Here is a 19,886-nt window from a genome sequence, read left to right on the forward strand (position 1 = left end):
ATCATTTATAAGGAAACACTTAGCGTGTTTTTTGTGCTTTAATTCTTTTGTGCTGCCTTCTAAATGTTTGTTTGTAAAGTGTGTTATGCTCTCGGTGCAAGACAAGTTCCCCCAGGGGCAATAAAGGCTTCAGTCATTCATTCATACACGTACGCATAAAGCCGATCAAAGCAGAGTAACAGAACGCGACTCCCTTATGTTACGTCATATGACGTGTTGTTGAAAAAAAGCGAGTTCTAAACAGCTGCGCTAAAAACAGCCACTTTCTCCTCTAAATTAGAGCACTTATGTGTTGAAGAATATACAGAAAATTGATGTACTTATTCTACAGCCTTTATCATACAACATGAAGTGTTAATTTAAACTTTTTTTTAACCTGCAATATGCTCTTTAAAGACTAAACAATCAACACGAGGAAACATTAACACAGACATGAAAAACAATTAACACCAGCAAACATTAAAGAGCATATTGCAGGTCCAGCATATTACTGGAAGGGTTAATGCCATCGGTAAAACAAAGAGAAAACTTGACGAAATTAAGAGCGCACTGACAGAGTAAACTGTAAACAACTTAAACTTGTTCAAAAAGAGAACGACAATCTGAAGAAAGTGAGCGAATACAACGGCTTTATATACACTCAGTTACTTCAGGTAAAAGCAGACTGCGAACATCTGGAAGAAAGAAGGAAAGAGAAAGAGGACGAGCTGATGAAGACCGCAACACTGCTTCATGAGACAGTCGCAACAAACAATGAACTGGACGAAAAAGTGAAACAGCTGGATCACGAACTGTATCAGAGCCAAGTACAAAGAAAGAGGTTGAAGGAAGAGGTAGACACACTGATAAAACATGAACTGCGCTTTAAGAATGATTTGAAGAAATGCATTGAAGTCATTGACAAACCAAATGTACTGAGAAGCCGTTTGTTTCGGCTTAGAAAGATCTACATCTGTGACAAGATCGAGCAAACCGACGATGAGCTCCAGCTTCCTATTTCTGAGGCTGAGATAGAGAAACAGAGAAAGACTGTCTGCAAGTACGCTTGAGCAAAGGCGTGCAATGGATCGTGAATATCAAGTCCAGAGGAACCACAAGCATAGGCTGAACACGTACCAACAGAGCAAGAGAGAGAGAGACTACAAGCGTGCAAACGTGTGGAGGATTAAACCTGAATATAGAACACCTGCAGGAGACCTGCAGGAGGACGACATGTCAGACATGCCTCACCATATGGACGCCACGACAGCATCACGTGAACAGCATCACACCTTGCATAACACAGATGAGGCCAACGTGAGTTCTTCTTCTTCAACACAGTGGCACACACACCCACGGACCACCATTCTGAAAGAAGACGCTGTGGAAGGCTACATGCTCACCCCAACCCCTCCTAACAAACCCCGGGTCTGTGACAAAGTCATCACAACGCCATGGAGGAAGTTGGCTTCCTCGAGTTTGTCTCGCAACAGGTCACTCCACCAATCAAACCAGCCACTTCAGAAAAGAGTTCTCTCCCCACATTCGACCAACTTATCAGGAAGGCCAACGCCGCCACCAAAACACCCATGAGAACAAAGCAAGTTCACTTCCCCCTGTTGTGGAATTTTTTCCATTACCAAAGAGTGAAAATAAAGAGTGAGAAGATCTATTCAAAAAGGAACCCCAAGATCGATCTGGTCTCAGTGAACATTTATTCGAAGGCAAGATAAGCGTTCGAAGACCCCTCTCTCACACGGTGAGGAGAGAAAGAGGCCCAGAGAAAAGGCAAACATGAAAACTTATACATTTCCATCACATTACACAGAGCACTTCCCCATCACGCCACATAGAGCCACTGCCCACCTGGCAGGGCACAATCTATCCCCTAGTGTGAGAAAATAGACTACATGACTATTTACCATCTCCCAAGGCTGAGAAGGAGATGGAGTCCAGTGAGAAAGAGTCTGGGTGACTCTTCCCACATCTACAGAGTGTGAGAAACAGAATAAAGGGAACGAAATGATGGGAAACAAAACACCCAATATGCTGTGCATGTAGTGTTCTAAGACATTTCAGATACATTTTATATGACAGATTCTGTGAGACCTTCGTACAACACATATCGTACATATGGAGTAAATTTTTCCATAACACCCCCATAAAACCACATCACGCTCTCTAAGCACAGAAGCCCATTCAGCCCAACCAGCATCATTTTCCCCTTCGCTGACCAATCACAGCGCCTCCTTCACTTCTGCTCGCCACGTATGACCTTCACGCCCAAGCTCAATTTATAGATAATGTTTTACTGGTTTTGCGACTCCTACTGCACTTCCTTCTCTCCCACATCTTCCCAACTGCTATCCTCTGCCACCGAAATGCCAAATCTCCGGAAAACCGAGGCAAATGCGCTCAAGCAACAACAAGATGTCAAGGCTACCGCTAGCTCCCAAGCTACCGACGCTGAGGCCTCAGCCCGGGAGGAGGTGGATGACAACTTTTCTATTGCAAAGATATACGGACTTCTTCAAAAGTTATCAGATGATCAATCGAAAATCTTGACCGACCAGGCTAAAAACTTTTTAGATATCCGTAAAGATGTCTCAGAAACAACAAAAGCTGTCATAGGGTTTGAAGCCAAACTGGCTGACTTGCTTACGAGGGTGAATAGTGTGGAGGCACGTATGGACATGCTTGAGAATGCCGAAAGACAGCGATGCGAATCGCCACTAGCTCTGGCTTCCGATGTTGACAAAATGAATGAAAAGTTAACGGAATTCGAGGACCGGGAGAGGCGAGCAAATCTACGTATATATGGTTTTCCGGAACGTGCCGAAGAGAAAAATGCTATACTGTTCCTGAAGGCAACTCTCCCCAACATACTTGGAGCTGACTTTGAGGGGGGGCTCGATTTGGAGCGTGCTCACCAGTCTCTACTGCCGGCTAAGCCCGGAGCTCCCCCAAGGCCCTTCATCGTGCGCTTCCTGAGACAACAGAAGGAGAGGGTGAGACAACTTGCGATGTCCCTCGCAAGTTGTCTATGTGTTGTCTATGTGTCTCTCTCTCTCTCACGCACAGCGCGGCACCGTAATACGTTGTACAGATTTGCCGTTTTTACGAGCAACTCCCATACAATGTAAAGGTGAATGATCGGCACTTGCACCTTCTACAAATTGTTTTTTAATTGATTGAATGTGATTACAAACTTTACATATGCTGATGTGAACACAGCACGAGCCCATATATGGCGAGCTGACACCTGTCACTCAGCAGGACGCCTGCTCCGGGTCTCTCCTCACACCACAACTTCACTTCTCTCCTGAGGCCGTTATTCCTCTAATCCTGCCTGTTTCTGCTCTCTATCACATCTAACAGGTTCATAATAATAAGCCAGTGGACCATTATATGTAAAGGAATACATATTTTCTTCCTCTTTATTGACGGGAGTGACACTCGGATCCATGATTTTCTATGTTAAACAGATGGGGATTCAGCGGGACTCCCTTATGTTACGTCACAGCCGAATGCGGAAGTAAAGAGCAAAAACGTACTAAAACGTCTCCAGGAGACCCTGTGGGTTATTCATTTCTGAATTTCTTTAAAAACAGTATTGTTAACGTATTTTCCTATGATTAGTTAAGTTTTGTCTTTAACCTGCAATATGCTCTTTAATGTGTGTTGTTTTATTTTCAAAGTTCTTGTTGCATTCTTGACTTACAACAAGTGGAATAAGGTGTTTACATGACTCCTATGCATTCAGAATATTGTCATTGTTCAGATTAAATCAGGAATATGGTGTGCATTTAAAAATAGTGAATGATTGACTGTAGTGGCAGCAAACTCCGGCGCAGTGAGTGGCATTGATGGACCGAGGGGTGCATGGAGTGTGGTGATTATAAGGGTCAAGCAGGTCTGTTGTGAAGATCTTCCCTCTTTAGGCAGGTACAGAAGTAGCTTGTCTCGAGTATTTTAACTTTTCTGACATAATGTATAGTTTATTTTAAGATTAGCCACTTCTTCCAAAGTGAACACAGCAGCATGGTGCTGTGCTGAAGATGCTGGTTTAAAAGCACTGTCTGTCCATTTGCTGCAAGTTTGTCTGTGCAGCTCTTGGATGCTGCAGTGACATGCCTGCGTGACATAACAAATGCCCTCAAGCGCCACCTCTTTGACATATGGCCTCTAAATTGACCTAAAGCTATGGGTAGAGTCAGCATTCCCAATATGGCGACTGCCATTGTTGGGTTTCAAAACTCCCCTTCAGAAACCAATGGGTGATGTCATTGAGACTACAGACTATGGGATGGGCAGAAACTAGGAGCATGCGTGTCCATAAGTGATTTAAAGAGCTCACATCAATGGATAATATTACGGTTTTGCAGTTACAGTATGACTTTGAAGAACAACATAATAGGGCTGACCTCTCTCAGGGACTGAGCTGATGAAGAACTTTTTCACTCAGTTCTGAAACGGAGGATTGATATCAAGAGGGAAACAGTCTCTGTTTCTCCCTGTGACCAGCTGAAAGCTGAACCTGAGCATACACCACATTTTACAGTCATTAAGGAAGGACAGGAGCGGATGTGTTCAGCTTCCTGCTCATCAGAGATGTTGGGTAAATGTGCTCACACAGTCAGACGGGTCAGACCTCTGGATACAGTCCAGAATCCTCTCCACTGGCCTTACGACCATGAGCTTTATATTTGCACTCACAGCAAATAGTGGAAAAACTAAAACTGAAAGGAAAAAACTATGAAAGTAGGGAATCTCTTACACAGAAAAGAAAAACAAGTAAGTATACCTGCAGTGATCTTTGTGTCTAAATCATTAGAGGTCAGATAGCAACCTCACATACCAACGGTCCGAGTTGTATTTTTCATCATAGGGGTTTATGAACTGCTTTTAGTCTGACCCGTCGCCTAGGACCTGTTTGCCTTGGGTGACCCTGCTGGGGGCTCATATGGCCTCTAGATTGAATAACATCACGGTAAAGAACAAGTATCCATTACCCCTTATCAGTTCTGCATTCAAACCACTTCATGGTGCTACTATTTTTACCAAACTCGACCTGCGTAATGCGTACCATTTGGTTTGTATAAAGGAGGGAGATGAGTGGAAAACTGCATTTAATACTCGTCTCGGGCATTTTGAGTACCTAGTTATGCCGTTTGGTTTGACGAATGCGCCTGCAGTTTTTCAAAACCTCATCAACGACGTACTCAGGGATTTTTTGGACCATTCAGTTTTTGTGTACCTGGATGATATTCTCATTTTTTCCAAGACCGTCGAGGAACACGTGGATCTCCCTAAAGCTGAGAAATGTGTATTTCATGCTGACTCTGTTTCCTTTTTGGGATACATTCTCGAGAGCGGTCAAGTGAGGACGGATCCGGTGAAAGTGAAGGCTGTGCTGGACTGGGAGACCCCTACTTCACGTAAGCAACTTCAAAGATTCCTGGGTTTCGCCAATTTCTACAGGAGGTTCATCAGGAACTATAGTCAGGTGGTTGCACCTCTCACGAAACTCACCTCACCCACTGTTCCATTTTCATGGGCAACGGATGCTGAGAGAGCATTCATTGACCTCAAGAGGCGTTTCTCATCAGCACCTATCCTGGTGCAACCTGACATTTCAAAGCAGTTCATCGTGGAGGTGGACGCATCAGACATCGGAGTAGGTGCGGTGCTGTCCCAAAGAGACTCAAGTGACAAGAAGTTACATCCATTGGTGTTTTTTATCGCATAAGCTTTCTCCTGCTGAAAGGAATTACGACGTGGGTAACAGGGAGCTACTTGATGTTAAGTTGGCGCTAGAGGAATGGCGTCACTGGTTGGAGGGAGCGGAAGTGCCTTTTGTGGTTTGGTCGTATCACAAAAACTTATCATACATTCAAACGGCCAAGAGACTAAACTCTAGACAGGCCCGGTGGGCTTTATTTTTTACCAGATTTCCTCTGGTACTTACCGGCCTGGTAGTAAGAATGTGAAACCCGGCTACGTGTGGACGGGGCCTCATTCTACAGCCATTGTCAAACAATGTGAAGTGTTAATTTACAAAAAACAATAACCTGCAAGATGCTCTTTAACGCCTTGACGCCTGAATTTATTTCCAAGTATTAAAATGAAAATTCACGTGTTTTTGCTTTCAAGTAGATGCTAAATGAAGTTGAGAAAGTTAATTTGACCATAGCACATCAGATAGATATAATGCATACTGATCCAACAAGTCTTATGAGAAACTAATGCTTGCAAAAGGTTCCTTGCTATGTATCGAAAGTAGGGATGCTCGATATTAGCTTTTCTACCGATATCCGATATTCCGATATTGTCCAACTCTTAATTTCCGATACCGATATCACCGATACCGATATATGCAGGCTTTTTACATCAAAACTGTTAGGTAACAACAACATAAAATATCTCCTGTGGAATTAACACATTATGCCTAATTTTATTGTGATGCCCCACTGGATGTATATGTGAATGAAACATGGCTTTCCAAATGTACACACTGAGAAAAATAAGAAAACAACTTAAATTATGGAAAAAAGTACCATATTTATTTAGTGTTAGAGAGAAACCTCAACAACAAACAGCCTCAAACAACACCACAGACAATATAAAAAAAGGAAGAGGCATATCTTCAGTCCATTAGTTGTAAACAAATAGTCAATGAATGACTGGCCATAACTTGTCAAATAATATACTCAAACTGGGCTCAATCTCTTTTGAGAGTAACAAAATCCTTTCTCTTGATGCCTCCAGTACTCCAAAGGGCATCATTTCAAGGGGATGGCTTCTCCTAGGTATGCATGCACCTAAAAAAAGAATAAAAAAGAGAGACAGGGAATAAATATATAATAGAATTCCTCCATTTCTTTAATAGAATTTCTATTATTTATTTTTCTTTGAAGCACTGACTGCCAAATGGTTATTGTATTCATTGTATGTAATGTATATTTTTAATGTGACGCACTCAGCACAGCAGATTAAATTTAGTTTGATGATTAAGTTAATCAATTACTCACCTGCGCTGTCTCGCTTGTAGGTGCTTGAGCTGCAACTTCATTCTCTGCAAGGATTTCTTGGTACATGTCCCGCAGGTTCATGCTTCCAGTTCGAGCCTTCTTAGGTGGGCAGTCCTGGTCCTCCCGGCCTGGGTCATCTGCACTTCCACCAGCAGCCTCTCCATTGCTGCCACATTGTTTTTTCTCAGTTGACTCTTTAAGCGACAACTGTGTGGTTTTCTTCGGTTTCGGCTGTTGCTTCTTTTCATCACTTTGCTGCGCAAATGTAGCAACTCCGCGTGATTCTTCTTGACATGGGTTATTAAAATTGATGTATTAAAGGAAGACACCTTGTTTCCTCCTCGCATAACCGACGCTTTGCAGTCATTGCAAATTGCTAATTTATTATTCGTAGTTGACACTTGGAAATAGTTCCAAACCACGGACACCTCATTCACCGGGTGAGCTAACTTGTTAGCTACGAGTCCAGTGTGTTGTATTTGTTGTTGTTTAACGTCATCAAGCGCGCGCCCATAAACGTCCCATGCTGCGTTCATGCAGACTCGGAAATTCCAATATCGGTTCCAATATCGGTTGTAAAAATCCGATACCGATATTTCCAAATATTACATTTTTAAGTCAATATCGGCCGATAATATCGGCCCTCCGATATTAACGGACATCCCTAATCGAAAGTGCATCAACCAGCAGTGGAGGGTCATGGATGTTATATTTAGTGGAGGAATCCAGACACTATATTTTGGAGCAGAAGCAGTTTGATGCAAATCTTGAGTTTGTATTAACTGAACCATACACTAAGCGCCCTAAAAAGGGATTGATTAACATTGTTTTCCTCGACATTGAAACACACAAACCACACTAAACTACAGTTGACTGAGCAGGGAAATTTGGTGAGTTAAGTTTTGGTAAAGATAAAAACGGCCAAAAGATTTGTTGCCTAGCCGACTTCCTGATTATTGCATCTCTTGATGGTGAAACTAGCTGGGGTGCCTATTAATGTTTGAAAAGGCTTTGGCGATGCAGACTGCTGTGCCTGTTTTATGTTTCAATGTCCATTAGCGTTGGTGCTGAAATTCTTTCTCAATGAAAAGCTTTTGGCAAATTATTTCCTTTTTCCTTTTTTTGTGTTTGTTTTACAAGCATTTTAATGACGCTGTAAATATAACTTATAACTTATATTGTCCAGCCCTCTGCAGGATGCTCAGGTGTACAATATATATATATGTTTTTAAAGGTGTACAATATTTTTGAATGTGTCAGGATTGTTCTAAGAGCCTGCAGATTAACTTAAAGCTGGTATCTTTACATTGTCTACTGCTCACATCTTTACAGATCTCCCTAAAACATCACCGCAGCTAAGACCAAGAAAGTGGATGACATCAGTCCAGTTCTGACGTCTTGACACAGACTCCCAGTCTGTCAGAAAATACTTTTTTAAATATCGCTGGTGGTTTATAAAGCACTGAGTTTTACTACCACCCCACTAATCTTCTGCCGTCCCCCAAAAATATCAGTTGTATCAGTCAGTAAAGTTTTCGACGATTAAGGTGTCGTTTTCAACTTTGAGTAGAAGTTTACTTTCAGTTAAAGGCAGCTTGACCTTACTGTAAGCTTTGCTTTGTTCAAAATTACTTTCATTACTGAAAAACTGGACCTTTTATTCTCATATGGAAGCATAATGCTTGAAGATAGAAAATGCCATATAACAACGACACTTTTTTGTGTAATTCTTAGTATACTTTTACTTAAATATCATGATGCAAGACAGAATGTATGCCCAAATCTTAAGGCAAACATAGAGAGGAAAAATCATCATCTTTACAATTATACCTGCAGCTTTTCAAGTGTTCTGAAAGTCAAAGAAAAACAAAGTGATTATTAAAAGAGTATTACACAAAACTGAAACTCAAACTGAACTTTAGGCTATGATTCTCTCTCTCTCTCTCTCTCTCTCTCTCTCTCTCTCTCTCTCTCTCTCTCTCTCTCTCTCTCTCTCTCTCTCTCTCTCTCTCTCTCTCTCTCTGTGTGCTGGTCATCCAGCTTGATGTAAAGATTTCAGGTCAGAGTACAGTCTCTCTCTGTGACACGTAAAACTAGATTAGAGATGAGAAATTACTGTGTTGTTTTCTATCTTTAGCTGTGTTTCATGTTCGGGCCAAGCAAGTGGTTTCACATCAGTCCGATGATAGATGGAGGTCACATTGAGCAGGAGAGAGAGAGACAGACAGTCCTCTGAACAGGTCACAAGACAGAGGGAAGTTCTGGAGGAGCATGAAGTTAATCCTGAAGAACAAAGATGGAGCTTATATAGTAGCTGTACACCTCAAGACACAGAGAGAGAGAGGAAGACTTATGTCCTGGAGAGAGAAACTATATTAATGTTTAGTGTCTTAGAGAGCTTTAAATGGCAGGAGAGTCACCTGAACAGGATTTCTGGGCCCAGTAAAACATATCAAACAGTATGCAGCATACACATCCAAACCTTTGGAAACTGTTCACTGCTGGACAATAAAAGTAAACAAAGGCAAAAGATGACTCAATACTAGAAGCGGCTCCATTTCAGATTTAATAAAATATTGTGGCACATAACATCTCGCTTGCTTTAATGTAGATTATGTGGATATATGTTGGTGTTTAGGCCTCTCACTTAAGAGTCAATGTTTATGTATGACAAATGTGTAAATAGTTCTGGTATCTAAAAGTATGTTGGTATTATTCATGAACTAATTCATGAATTAAACCTTTTTTTTCTGTTTAAAGTAAAAAAAACAAAAACATGACCATTTCCAGTATGTATTTCGTTGTTTTTCTTTTGTTCAATCAAGATTGAAGCTGTTTTTGAAACTGCAATGTAACTATGGAAATCAGTATGCGTACTGCATTTAACAGTAGTATAGTATGACTGGCAGTTGGTTATTGGCCCAAGTAAACTAGTGTCTGGAGTTCAAACAGCTGCACTTCACCATTTCGATATCTGACCTTGCACTTTGTGGGAAACAGTACGTGAGGTAGACTGGTCCCATGCATACTGTACATTTTTCCAGACTCATTATGATTATGATACTCGATACTGCATATTGGCTCAATTAGTACATACAGGTGTAATGTGCGGTTTCGAAAACAGTGCATTCACATATACTCTGTGTGCGCCGTGGTCCATTAGCACACTACGCCGTAGTTAGCCACCACTCCAGTCAATCATTGTGTTCACATTGTGGGCGTTCCGGTCCGTCTGTTTTCCATGGAGTATTTTTCTCTTTATTACCGTGTGTCTTGCTCCTGTGATGTGTATACAGCTGATCATGCGCTCTGCTGATGTTCCAGAAACAGATGTGTAAATACGCCTTAAGTCTTAATCACTTCAAGTCAGGTAAGATTGCTTATACCTGCAGTCAATCTGCTACTGACTGAAGAGCTTGTCTTTGATTGGCCCAAGAGGACAGGTAGTGGGGTTTAATGTGTGTGGGAAGAGCAGACTGGTTAATGTGTGTCAATTTTGAGAAGGCGGTGTGGGGAGCCAAAATTCATAATTTTTTCACACTGTCTGCCATCCAGAACCACAGCAATAACCATGTTTCATTATTAACTATTTTTGTAAGGACTCAAGGCTCTGCCAGAGGCTAGTTCCAGCTTTTTTCTTCTCTCTATCTCTCTCTGACCTATTGACATGAGGTGTTAATGTTTTATCAGTTTCATCAGAAATAAAAAAATTATCAGGTCCAGGATGTTCAAAAATTTGTCCAAATAAACATCCACTTGTATTCTATCCTGGGTATGATAATCCAGATAACTTTTTTCCCAAGGGTCACCTTGATCCAGGTACAGATATTACATACAAGGATCACTAATTCTGGATCACAAGGTTTAAAACAGATCTTACACTACATACTTTGTCCACAGGGGACGCCAAAACCCAAAATGAAAAAATGAATGACACAAAATGAGCGGTGTTTGTGAGATCTGAAGTAGTGTGTCCGTACACACTTATCTCACCGCTACTGCACTCAGACATGTTTTAATTTAAATCACATCCTCACATGTCTCCTCTCCTTGTGTCCTTCTGTCCTTCTCAGGGAATGTTTTCGTGGTGAGCCTGGCCTTCGCTGACCTGGTGGTCGCATTCTATCCCTACCCCCTGGTGTTGTATGCCATCTTCCACGATGGCTGGGCCCTGGGCGACACACAGTGCAAAGTGAGTTAGAAATATAAATGAACGATGACTTTATTTATAGTATATTACAAGAATCCTGATTTGATGCAGTTATGTGAAAGCCACGTTATAGAAGAAAGTGTTAAATTCAGATCAGATGAAGAAAACCCAGCAAAATTTTTTTTATAAAGAACGTGTCTTTATAGATGAATGCAGAGCAGAGATAACTAATAATCACATTTAACAAACTAATTCTGCTTTATGTTTGACATTGACAAATATCACTGTGTATTTCGTTATAGATTTAAATCTGCTTTTTGCTTCTTGACAGAAACACAGTTCCTCATCTTGGAGGCGAACACGAAATCTTCACTTATTGACCTCCTGATTGGCTGCAAAGATAATTACTCATTGATTTGTTAATGTCTTCAGGGTGAAGAAAACTTTAACCTCTTCTTCCTTATTTAGCTGCAGAATAAGCTCCTGAAGCTAATGAAGCTAGTCTATAATGATAGCTGTTCGATGCAGCAGCACTGAACTGCAGGCTATTGTCAGTCTCAATCCTTTTAAACCAAATTACTTTTCATCAGAGAACATCCACTGTTCACTCTGGTCTGGGATCCTAACTTCTGATTGGTTACAGCGTATCAGTACTTCCTGACAATAGAACTTTCTAAGTAGTTCTGATAGTCTCTGAATCACTGGTCCAGCTATTCATTGGTCTGTATCTAAAATGATTAATTATAGAAATAGGGATGCAGTCGAAGCCTCCGTGTATGATTAATGAAACATGCTATCAAGCTCACATCTGATTTAAATAGGTGACTCTTGAGATAGATAGATAGATAGATAGATAGATAGATAGATAGATAGATAGATAGATAGATAGATAGATAGATAGATAACTGGAGTACTGCAACACTTCCTTTAGTCTGTTTTCAGAACTATGAAATGGACTCAGGAACATTTCCTCTGGCCGTATTGGGTTCAATAACTTATGTTAACTTATGTTAGGTTAATGTGGAACACTTTCAGCATTGTTCTGTGGTTTCATAACACACTGAGCTGTCCCACCGTTCTCCTGTCATCCTCTTTCTGCCTCTCCCTTCCGTGTCCCCCTCCCTTCCTCCACCAGGTGAGCGGCTTCCTGATGGGCCTCAGTGTCATCGGCTCCATCTTCAACATCACAGGCATCGCCATCAACCGTTACTGCTACATCTGTCACAGCTTCAGCTACGATAAGCTTTACAGCTACAGGAACACGCTGCTGCTGGTGGCGCTCATCTGGCTGCTCACCGTCATCGCCATTGTGCCAAACTTCTTTGTAGGCTCGCTGCAGTATGACCCCCGCGTCTACTCCTGCACCTTCGCCCAGACTGTCAGCACCTCCTACACCATCACTGTGGTGGTCATACACTTTTTTGTTCCCATCGCTGTGGTAACCTTCTGTTACCTTCGGATCTGGATCCTGGTCATCCAGGTGAGGCGTCGGGTGAAGTCTGAGGTCCGCCCCCGCATCAAGCCCAGCGACCTGAGGAACTTCGTCACCATGTTTGTGGTCTTCGTACTGTTTGCGATATGCTGGGCGCCATTGAACTTTATCGGGCTCGCCGTGGCAATCGACCCTGACGCTGTGGCCCCCCTTATCCCCGAGTGGCTGTTTGTGGTCAGCTACTTCATGGCGTACTTCAACAGTTGCCTTAACGCCATCATTTACGGCCTGCTCAACCAGAACTTCCGCAGGGAGTACAAGCGGATCGTCATGTCCGTGTGGATGCCTCACCTGTTCTTCCAGGAGACGTCAAGGGGGGGCACTGAGGGCATGAAGAGCAAACCCTCCCGAGGACTGAACAACAACGACCAGCTGAAGGGAGAGTCTCTGTGACTCTCTGTTTTTACCTTCCTCCTTCATCTTACTTTCCTCCTCTGACTGCTCACCTGAGCGGAGACATGGAGCTCTGAGGGGCAGAAGTCATGAACTGTCTGCAGACAGAGGGAGAGAGCGAGTGAAGAGAGGAACATAAATATACTGGTGTTCTTTGAGTGCAATTCATTTAACTGAAGGCTCATTTTACATTTAAATCTTAGTAATCTGATTGTTTTATAAAGAGTAGCTTAAATGTAGTTTTTGTCTTTCTATGCCTCAAGCTTTTTTCAGCTCCGTTTGGCAGGTGAACTTATGATGATTAATGTGATTAATCTTGCCCTGACAGAGTGAAGAGAAAAATGCAAACAGAACAAAATAAGCAATAGTCGGCTTCAGGGCATAAAAGGCTGTGAAAAAGAATCCATGGAGCTGAAACACCTAAAGATTTGTGTGTCTGATATTTAAGTTCACAGCAGCAGATTTAGTCTCTGTTGTGAAATGAATTCTGATACTTCCTGCACTGTTACTCCCAAAACTGTGAGAATCATACCTTCAGATTGTTATTAAATGTACTGAGCACGTTCACCTAGTATTCTGTTACTTAATATGAAGTCCTGCAGCTCACAGTTTACATTCAATGCCAACAGTGAGATCCAACACATGAAGCAGTTTAAGCTTCAAACAGCTGGAGTGACGGTGTACAGACAGTCCACAAATTAGATAGACATTTTGTTGAAGAAACAAAATAATGTTGAGTTTGAGTTCATTCATGTTTTCATTGAATGTGATCTGCTGCGATGCAGAATGATCAGAAATGAACATCCTGCTGGAAATCTAGTCGCACTCTTGGATCTGTTCTCTTTTGTTGTTTTTAAGACAAACCTTTATTGAAGTTGCATTTCTATTCAGACTCCCAGGACAGTAATTGTTCTGTATTACCCCATTACAACCAAAGAATTCAGGAACCAAAGAACCAGAGAAGAAATCAGGAACTGAATTTGCACTTTGTATCACATCTGAAACACGTCAGAAGTGCAGTGAGATGAATGTAATCCTGTTTGCCTGGAAGTCAGACAGTTACCAGTCAGTAAAGTGGAGCAAAACAGTTATAGTTCATTAGGCAATTTGATTGGACTTTTGTAGTTGTCCCAGTATACAATGACTGAGGGAGAATCTATTTATTGACAGAATTTTTTCTGACTCCTCTACAGGTGGCGATATGCCACCTTTGAACTGGTAACCATTAGACCTTCATTGTGTTGACTTACTACGTTGCAAACCAAAACAATCGACAAACAAGCTAACAAGCAGCAAACTGTATGTCAAACTTTGCAGCTTTCTACATTTCATGTGTTCTCTATGGCATGTTAAGACCATTATCCTGCTTTCTTCTACACATCGAGGATTTTGCATTGTAAGGTCAAAGCAGGAACTGTGGACTATGCTCAAAACGCCTTAGTGAGTTTTGAGCTTCTTTAGGTGTTTAAATACAAGAGTAAACGCATTATCTCGATGTGTTAGTCTGACTTCATGAAATGTTAAGATTTCTGTCTGACTAATGTTAACACATTTGAAAAGTCCAGTTTTGTCACACCAACACGTTAAATTGTTGTTGCTTTTTACATCACAACTTGCATAACTGAATAACGCAAAAGAGATTAAAACTCCTGACGAGCTATAATCTTCAGTTAGTCAGTTTGTTTTACATAACTTCATTAAATCTTGCAAAGTCTTGTCAATCGACAAAACTATATTAAACATTAAAAAAGCGTCTACTCTTTGTGCAAACACTAACACCATGTGGTTCCAGTGCTCCCTTGATGAATCAATAATGCTTTCTACCCATAAAAAGTTCCTGAGAAGATGGTACCTTCAGAGGAAGGCCCACAAAGGGAACAGGAACTAGTCTGAGCATCTGGTTCCTCCGCTCAAACAGCAGAAGTTTGTGATTTCTTGGAAAGGTTCTTTGGTTCCTTGAAAGGTCCCTCTGTGGAACCAGGAGACATGTTCAAGAGAAACAGTCAAATGAAGATCTCAGCCTTTAGGGACCTGCTTTACACTTTCATTTTTTAGTTTTGATTTCTGTTCTCTGATCTTAACCTGCTTTAATATTAAAGAAGGGATGTCCCGAACTGTAAGTAAAAGTTTCCCATTGGGAAGTTTTCTCTCTGCTGTGTAATGAATATATTTAATCATCAGTTGCTTTTCTGAAATCTCAACCTTGGTATTTGTTTCCATTATCACAGGAAAACCATGCTAGTTTATGTGATAACAAGATAATTTCTTGAGAACTCAAGAAAACAGCTAAAACTACGAGCTTTGTAGAGTACAGTTCAATCAAACACAAATCTGCACCAAAGTACTGAACACTGAAAGGAAACTGAAAACTTTTGAAATTTAAATATATATATATATATATATATATATATATACTGTAATGCATTTAGATTTTGTACACTGCAGCTGTATGAACGAGGACTCGGGTTGAGGGAACATGGTCGGGACATCCCTGCTCTAATAATTTCTGATAACTTCAAACTGAGCCCTGTACTTAAACAAGATATGTTTGCCCACCTCAGGTGTCTCCGGTTTGGTGACATGTCTTACAAAGTGTCGGGCATGGACAGATAAATGACTACAGTATAACGTGAGGAAGTCCTTATGGGTTTGCGTATTAGTAAAGAACACTGTGCACCAAATGTTTTTAAAGCTTCACTTTAGAACAGTTTTCTCTTTTTTATTGATGATTGTGAATTAATGCACTGCAGCATGATGAACCTTCACTTTGTTAAATGTCGAAGCCTCAAATGTCTAATGGACGTCTTCATTAGTGCCTGATTTATGTTCATTTAAAGAGATACTACCAAAAAAACAAAAGAAAAACAGGCTGAAAGAAGGCTGTGGTGGGTTAAAGATTTGTTATTAATAAGTTTTACTCTGAAGGTGACACATCTGCTACTGATTCAGCACCATGGTGTGAGGAATATTTTATTCAAGTGCTTCAAATTCAATTTGAGCACACCTTCAGTTCTAGTAAACTTTCTATCTATGAGATGTTTCAGTTCTTAGGCTAAACATGAAGTCATCAAACACTCTGATGACATTTAAAAGCACAATTTTCTCTGCAGCCGGCTGACAGTGTAATTATGCAGTTTACAGGTAACTATCTTAGTAAAATTTGAACCTTAGTAATGATGAGAATTTCTCTATGCATTTCATCCCAATCACAACAACACTACAGCTATGAGCTCCCTGAACACCTGTGAATAAAGCTCTTTTTATCCAGTTTATCTTAGTAAAAGCAGCTGCTGCAGCTCGCTCTGCAGAGCTGACAAGCAGCTGCAGAATGTGCATGACATTTATGATACAGTATTAAAATGTCTTTTAATGACTATGCTTTGATTTGGGAGGATTATTGTTATAATGAAGACTGAGAAACTGTTGCTGGTAAAGATGATGATAACCAGTGAAATGATGTGCATAATAAATATAGATGCTGTGAAAGATTAACAGAGAAAAAAAAAGTATTGAAGGAGCACTAAGTGATTTTTTAATCGTGATTCTTTACTGAAAACTCTTTGTAACAAACACTTCAACAACAAACCAACTACGGTTGTTGTATTACCAGAATGTTAAAGTTCAATATGATTATAGTAAAAATCTAATGATATTGATACCTGTTTGACACCTTGGAACCCACTATTTTAAATGATCGGCTTGCAGCTGTAGGTTTGAAAGCTTAGGCGATCATTAGATTAGCAATGACTGTATCCTTGTAGAAAACAAGTGGTTACCTCAGGTGTTGGAAATAAAGTCAATACCAAAGTGCAAAATCCCGTAGTTTGTCGAGGGCTTGCTTGAGGCTTTCTACAAGAGCCTTGGAAGGAGCAGAGTGGGATCTGGCACAACTTCACCAACCACTAAGGGGCATGGAGAGTGAAAGGCTAGTAAAGGTCAAAAAGCACCAGCAACACTTGTAGTATGAAGATCACATTAAGTCATTAACAAAATTTACCTAAACCCAACCCTCCCTAAAGTTGTTATTCATACTACTAATGTTGCTGGAGCTTTTTAACCTTGTCAAGAGCCTCTGAAAACACACACACACACCACATTAAAAAATGCCTGTTTTTTTACAGCAGGAATGAACATGTTTAAAGCATTCGTTTTGGTTTTGTCAGGAGATTTAAAATCCGCCTCAGCTCCAGTTATCAGCCCCTTATTCGGTTGACTGAAAGTTAGGCTAAGACAGGATTTCCAATATGGCTGCCGATGATGAGTCTCCAGAGACCCCTGCGAAACAAAAATATCAATTAATATTTACAGTGTATGGAAAAAAAACAACTGACGACTCAGAGCATTAAGTGAAGGAAAATGTTAAACAAGTGACAAGTAGAAACATTTTGTCATATAGAGCTTTCAACTCATCTATAGAACTTAAATGTGAAACAAGTCGTCATTTCCTCACAGTGACTCAATCAGACTTCGTGCAGCATCGAGAGAGTTGAGCTGTTTATTATATTCTTCGCTGAGTGTTTTGTTATTTCACAGACATCACATTTAAAACAGCAGTGCTGACGTCGTTTTAAAGTGTCTGAGACAAAGTTCAGGGTTATTTTCAAATATTAGGGTTCAGAGTTGAAGACAAAATCAAAGAATCCAGAATCACATAATAGAGTCCAAGAAGGTTCACGAAAGGTTCATGAAAACAGCTGATTTTTTTTGGCCATTTTTAAATTGTTATTTTTAGTCCAACCTGAGTCAGACTAAAGGTGTGTGAAGGTATTTTTATCTGACTCAAGCTCACATTTTAAAGCAAAGATCTCAGGGGGGAATACGGCGTTGTCTGCTTTGAGGTCAAAATTAGATTTGCACACATTTACAAAATTCATGACACATCCTGGATTGTTTCTACAAAGGTGTTTTGGGAAGAACAAGTATGTAGGTCTACTGTGTTGAATCTTTATCAATGAAAAACATTAACTATGTCCTTACTTCTTTGAGAGCAATGTATCACTTTTTTTTGTGTCAGTGAAGGAGGGGCTGCATGAACAATGTCATACTTTATAGCCGATTTTATTTATTGATCACTTAATGCTCCTTTAATCAGGACAAAAAAATCTGTATGTTTTATTTAATCATGTGACTGTGGGAATATTTCACACAAAAAATGTCAATAAACCATTATTTTTAATTTTCTGAACTTCTGTTGTTTTCTTTAACTAATAAACTGAAACTGAGCTTCTGGATTCAATTCAAGTATTTATCACATATGAACATGCAGAGCACACCTACTTTACATTTAAATGTTCATTTGATCAACTGCTGAAGGAAATGTGTAAAAAGTCACATCTAACGCGTTGTCTTGAAACTATTAAGTCAAACTGTTGAAGAGTAAAGTGATCACACTCTTTCACTGCTGTGCTTTAAAACACTACAAACTAAAATGTCGCACATTTTAAAGACAAAGACTTCGAACTTGATGTTTTGGCACATAATTAACAGTAAAGCCTTTTCCCTCTGTAGAAAAACAACGTACATGAATAATAAAGTCTCTTTACATTTTACATTTTGGTTCCTTTTAAAGGTTTTATATATTCTTACGAATAAATGGTTCTATAATTATAAGGTGTAACAGCATCCCCTGTGTGACTTGTTGTTTTCATGATGATAAATGTGAACTTTGACTGTATTTAAATGTGTATATGCGCCTCCAATCTCTCTCTGTTGTCCCTTTCTATCCTTATTTAACTCTTCTGTTGCTGATCCTTTCTGCACATGCTCAGTAGCTGCATCCCTCTGAGGTTGGTGCCTGAGGCATGATGGAAGATTAATGCATGCAAATTGCCTATGTCAGACCTGACATTACTGAAGTTGCAGGGTGGTGCTGGAGTCAGATATCTGCTGACAGGAGCAGCTGCTTGGGGCTGAAGAGGAACTGAATATTGATTGATTTTTTTTTTTTTCCCAAATCTGTTCATGACATTCAGCAGTGAGCTGCAGAGACGCCAAAGGTCTATTTCTACACTGCAAATATCATCCAACCAACCCTGAAATAAAGGAAAATTGATTTCAAAACAGTCTGCAGAAACAAATACAGTATTAACAGGTACATCTTTTATCTGAGGACAAACATTGATGGCTGGTAAGAATGAAGAGGAGGATGAGGATTGAGAAGCAAGTGTTTAAACCTTTAATGAATAGTTAAATAAATTATCATGGATTCATACACAACCTGATGCATTTCAACATAATATTAATTCAAAGGTGTATCTAACTGAGACCTATTTGTCCAAATGTGCAGCAACACAAGGCTAGTAAAAGGGATTGGGCCTTATATTGAGATGGGCTTTTATTTCAAGTTTTACGCATCTGAAAAATGATCGTCTGTCGTGTTTTCTGTGTTCAATAAAAATCAGAACAATCGCCTGTTGTGTACAGGAATCTGTGATGCCTCCATAGGCTACATACTGTATTTTATCCTCCATACAGAATCATGATGACAAATCATCACTAATTTCTTTAACCGCCATAATGCTGCTTGAGCGACTTGCGTTATATGGGCATAGAAGCAGCCATATGTCTCATAGAGGCGGAGACTTCCGCAGAGAGAGACCTATTGGATCCAGTCTTAGGATACCCTTATTTCCAATGGTTTAACAGGGATATTTCATTTATCTTTTTTTTTTTATTGTTTGTGAATTTATTGATTTTTGTTTCTGTTGTCTCTATGTTGACTCTGGTCCTTGAGATGAAAAAGTTTCTGAAGGCAGCTTGTTGACTACCTCCTTGTTCGACATGTGTGGTGGAGATGCCCCCTGTTGGGATTGACTGGTACCTATTTTAGACATGTAGAACA

The 19,886-nt window shown here is 40.3% G+C and overlaps 1 protein-coding gene across 1 annotated transcript in view; it reads left to right on the forward strand.

Moving 5' to 3' along the window:
* Window positions 1–15,334, forward strand: part of LOC306830618 (melatonin receptor type 1B-like) — a 41,193-nt gene extending 25,859 nt beyond the window's left edge. The window contains exons 2-3 of the mRNA XM_079354205.1: window positions 11,084–11,202; window positions 12,296–15,334. Coding sequence (XP_079210331.1) covers window positions 11,084–11,202; window positions 12,296–13,045 — 869 coding nt within the window. The 3' untranslated portion in view covers window positions 13,046–15,334. The remainder of the gene's footprint in view (window positions 1–11,083; window positions 11,203–12,295) is intronic.
* Window positions 15,335–19,886: the final 4,552 nt, after the last annotated feature.

Source organism: Symphodus melops (genome assembly GCF_947650265.1).
Source record: "Symphodus melops genome assembly, chromosome: 10".
NCBI lineage: Eukaryota > Metazoa > Chordata > Actinopteri > Labriformes > Labridae > Symphodus > Symphodus melops.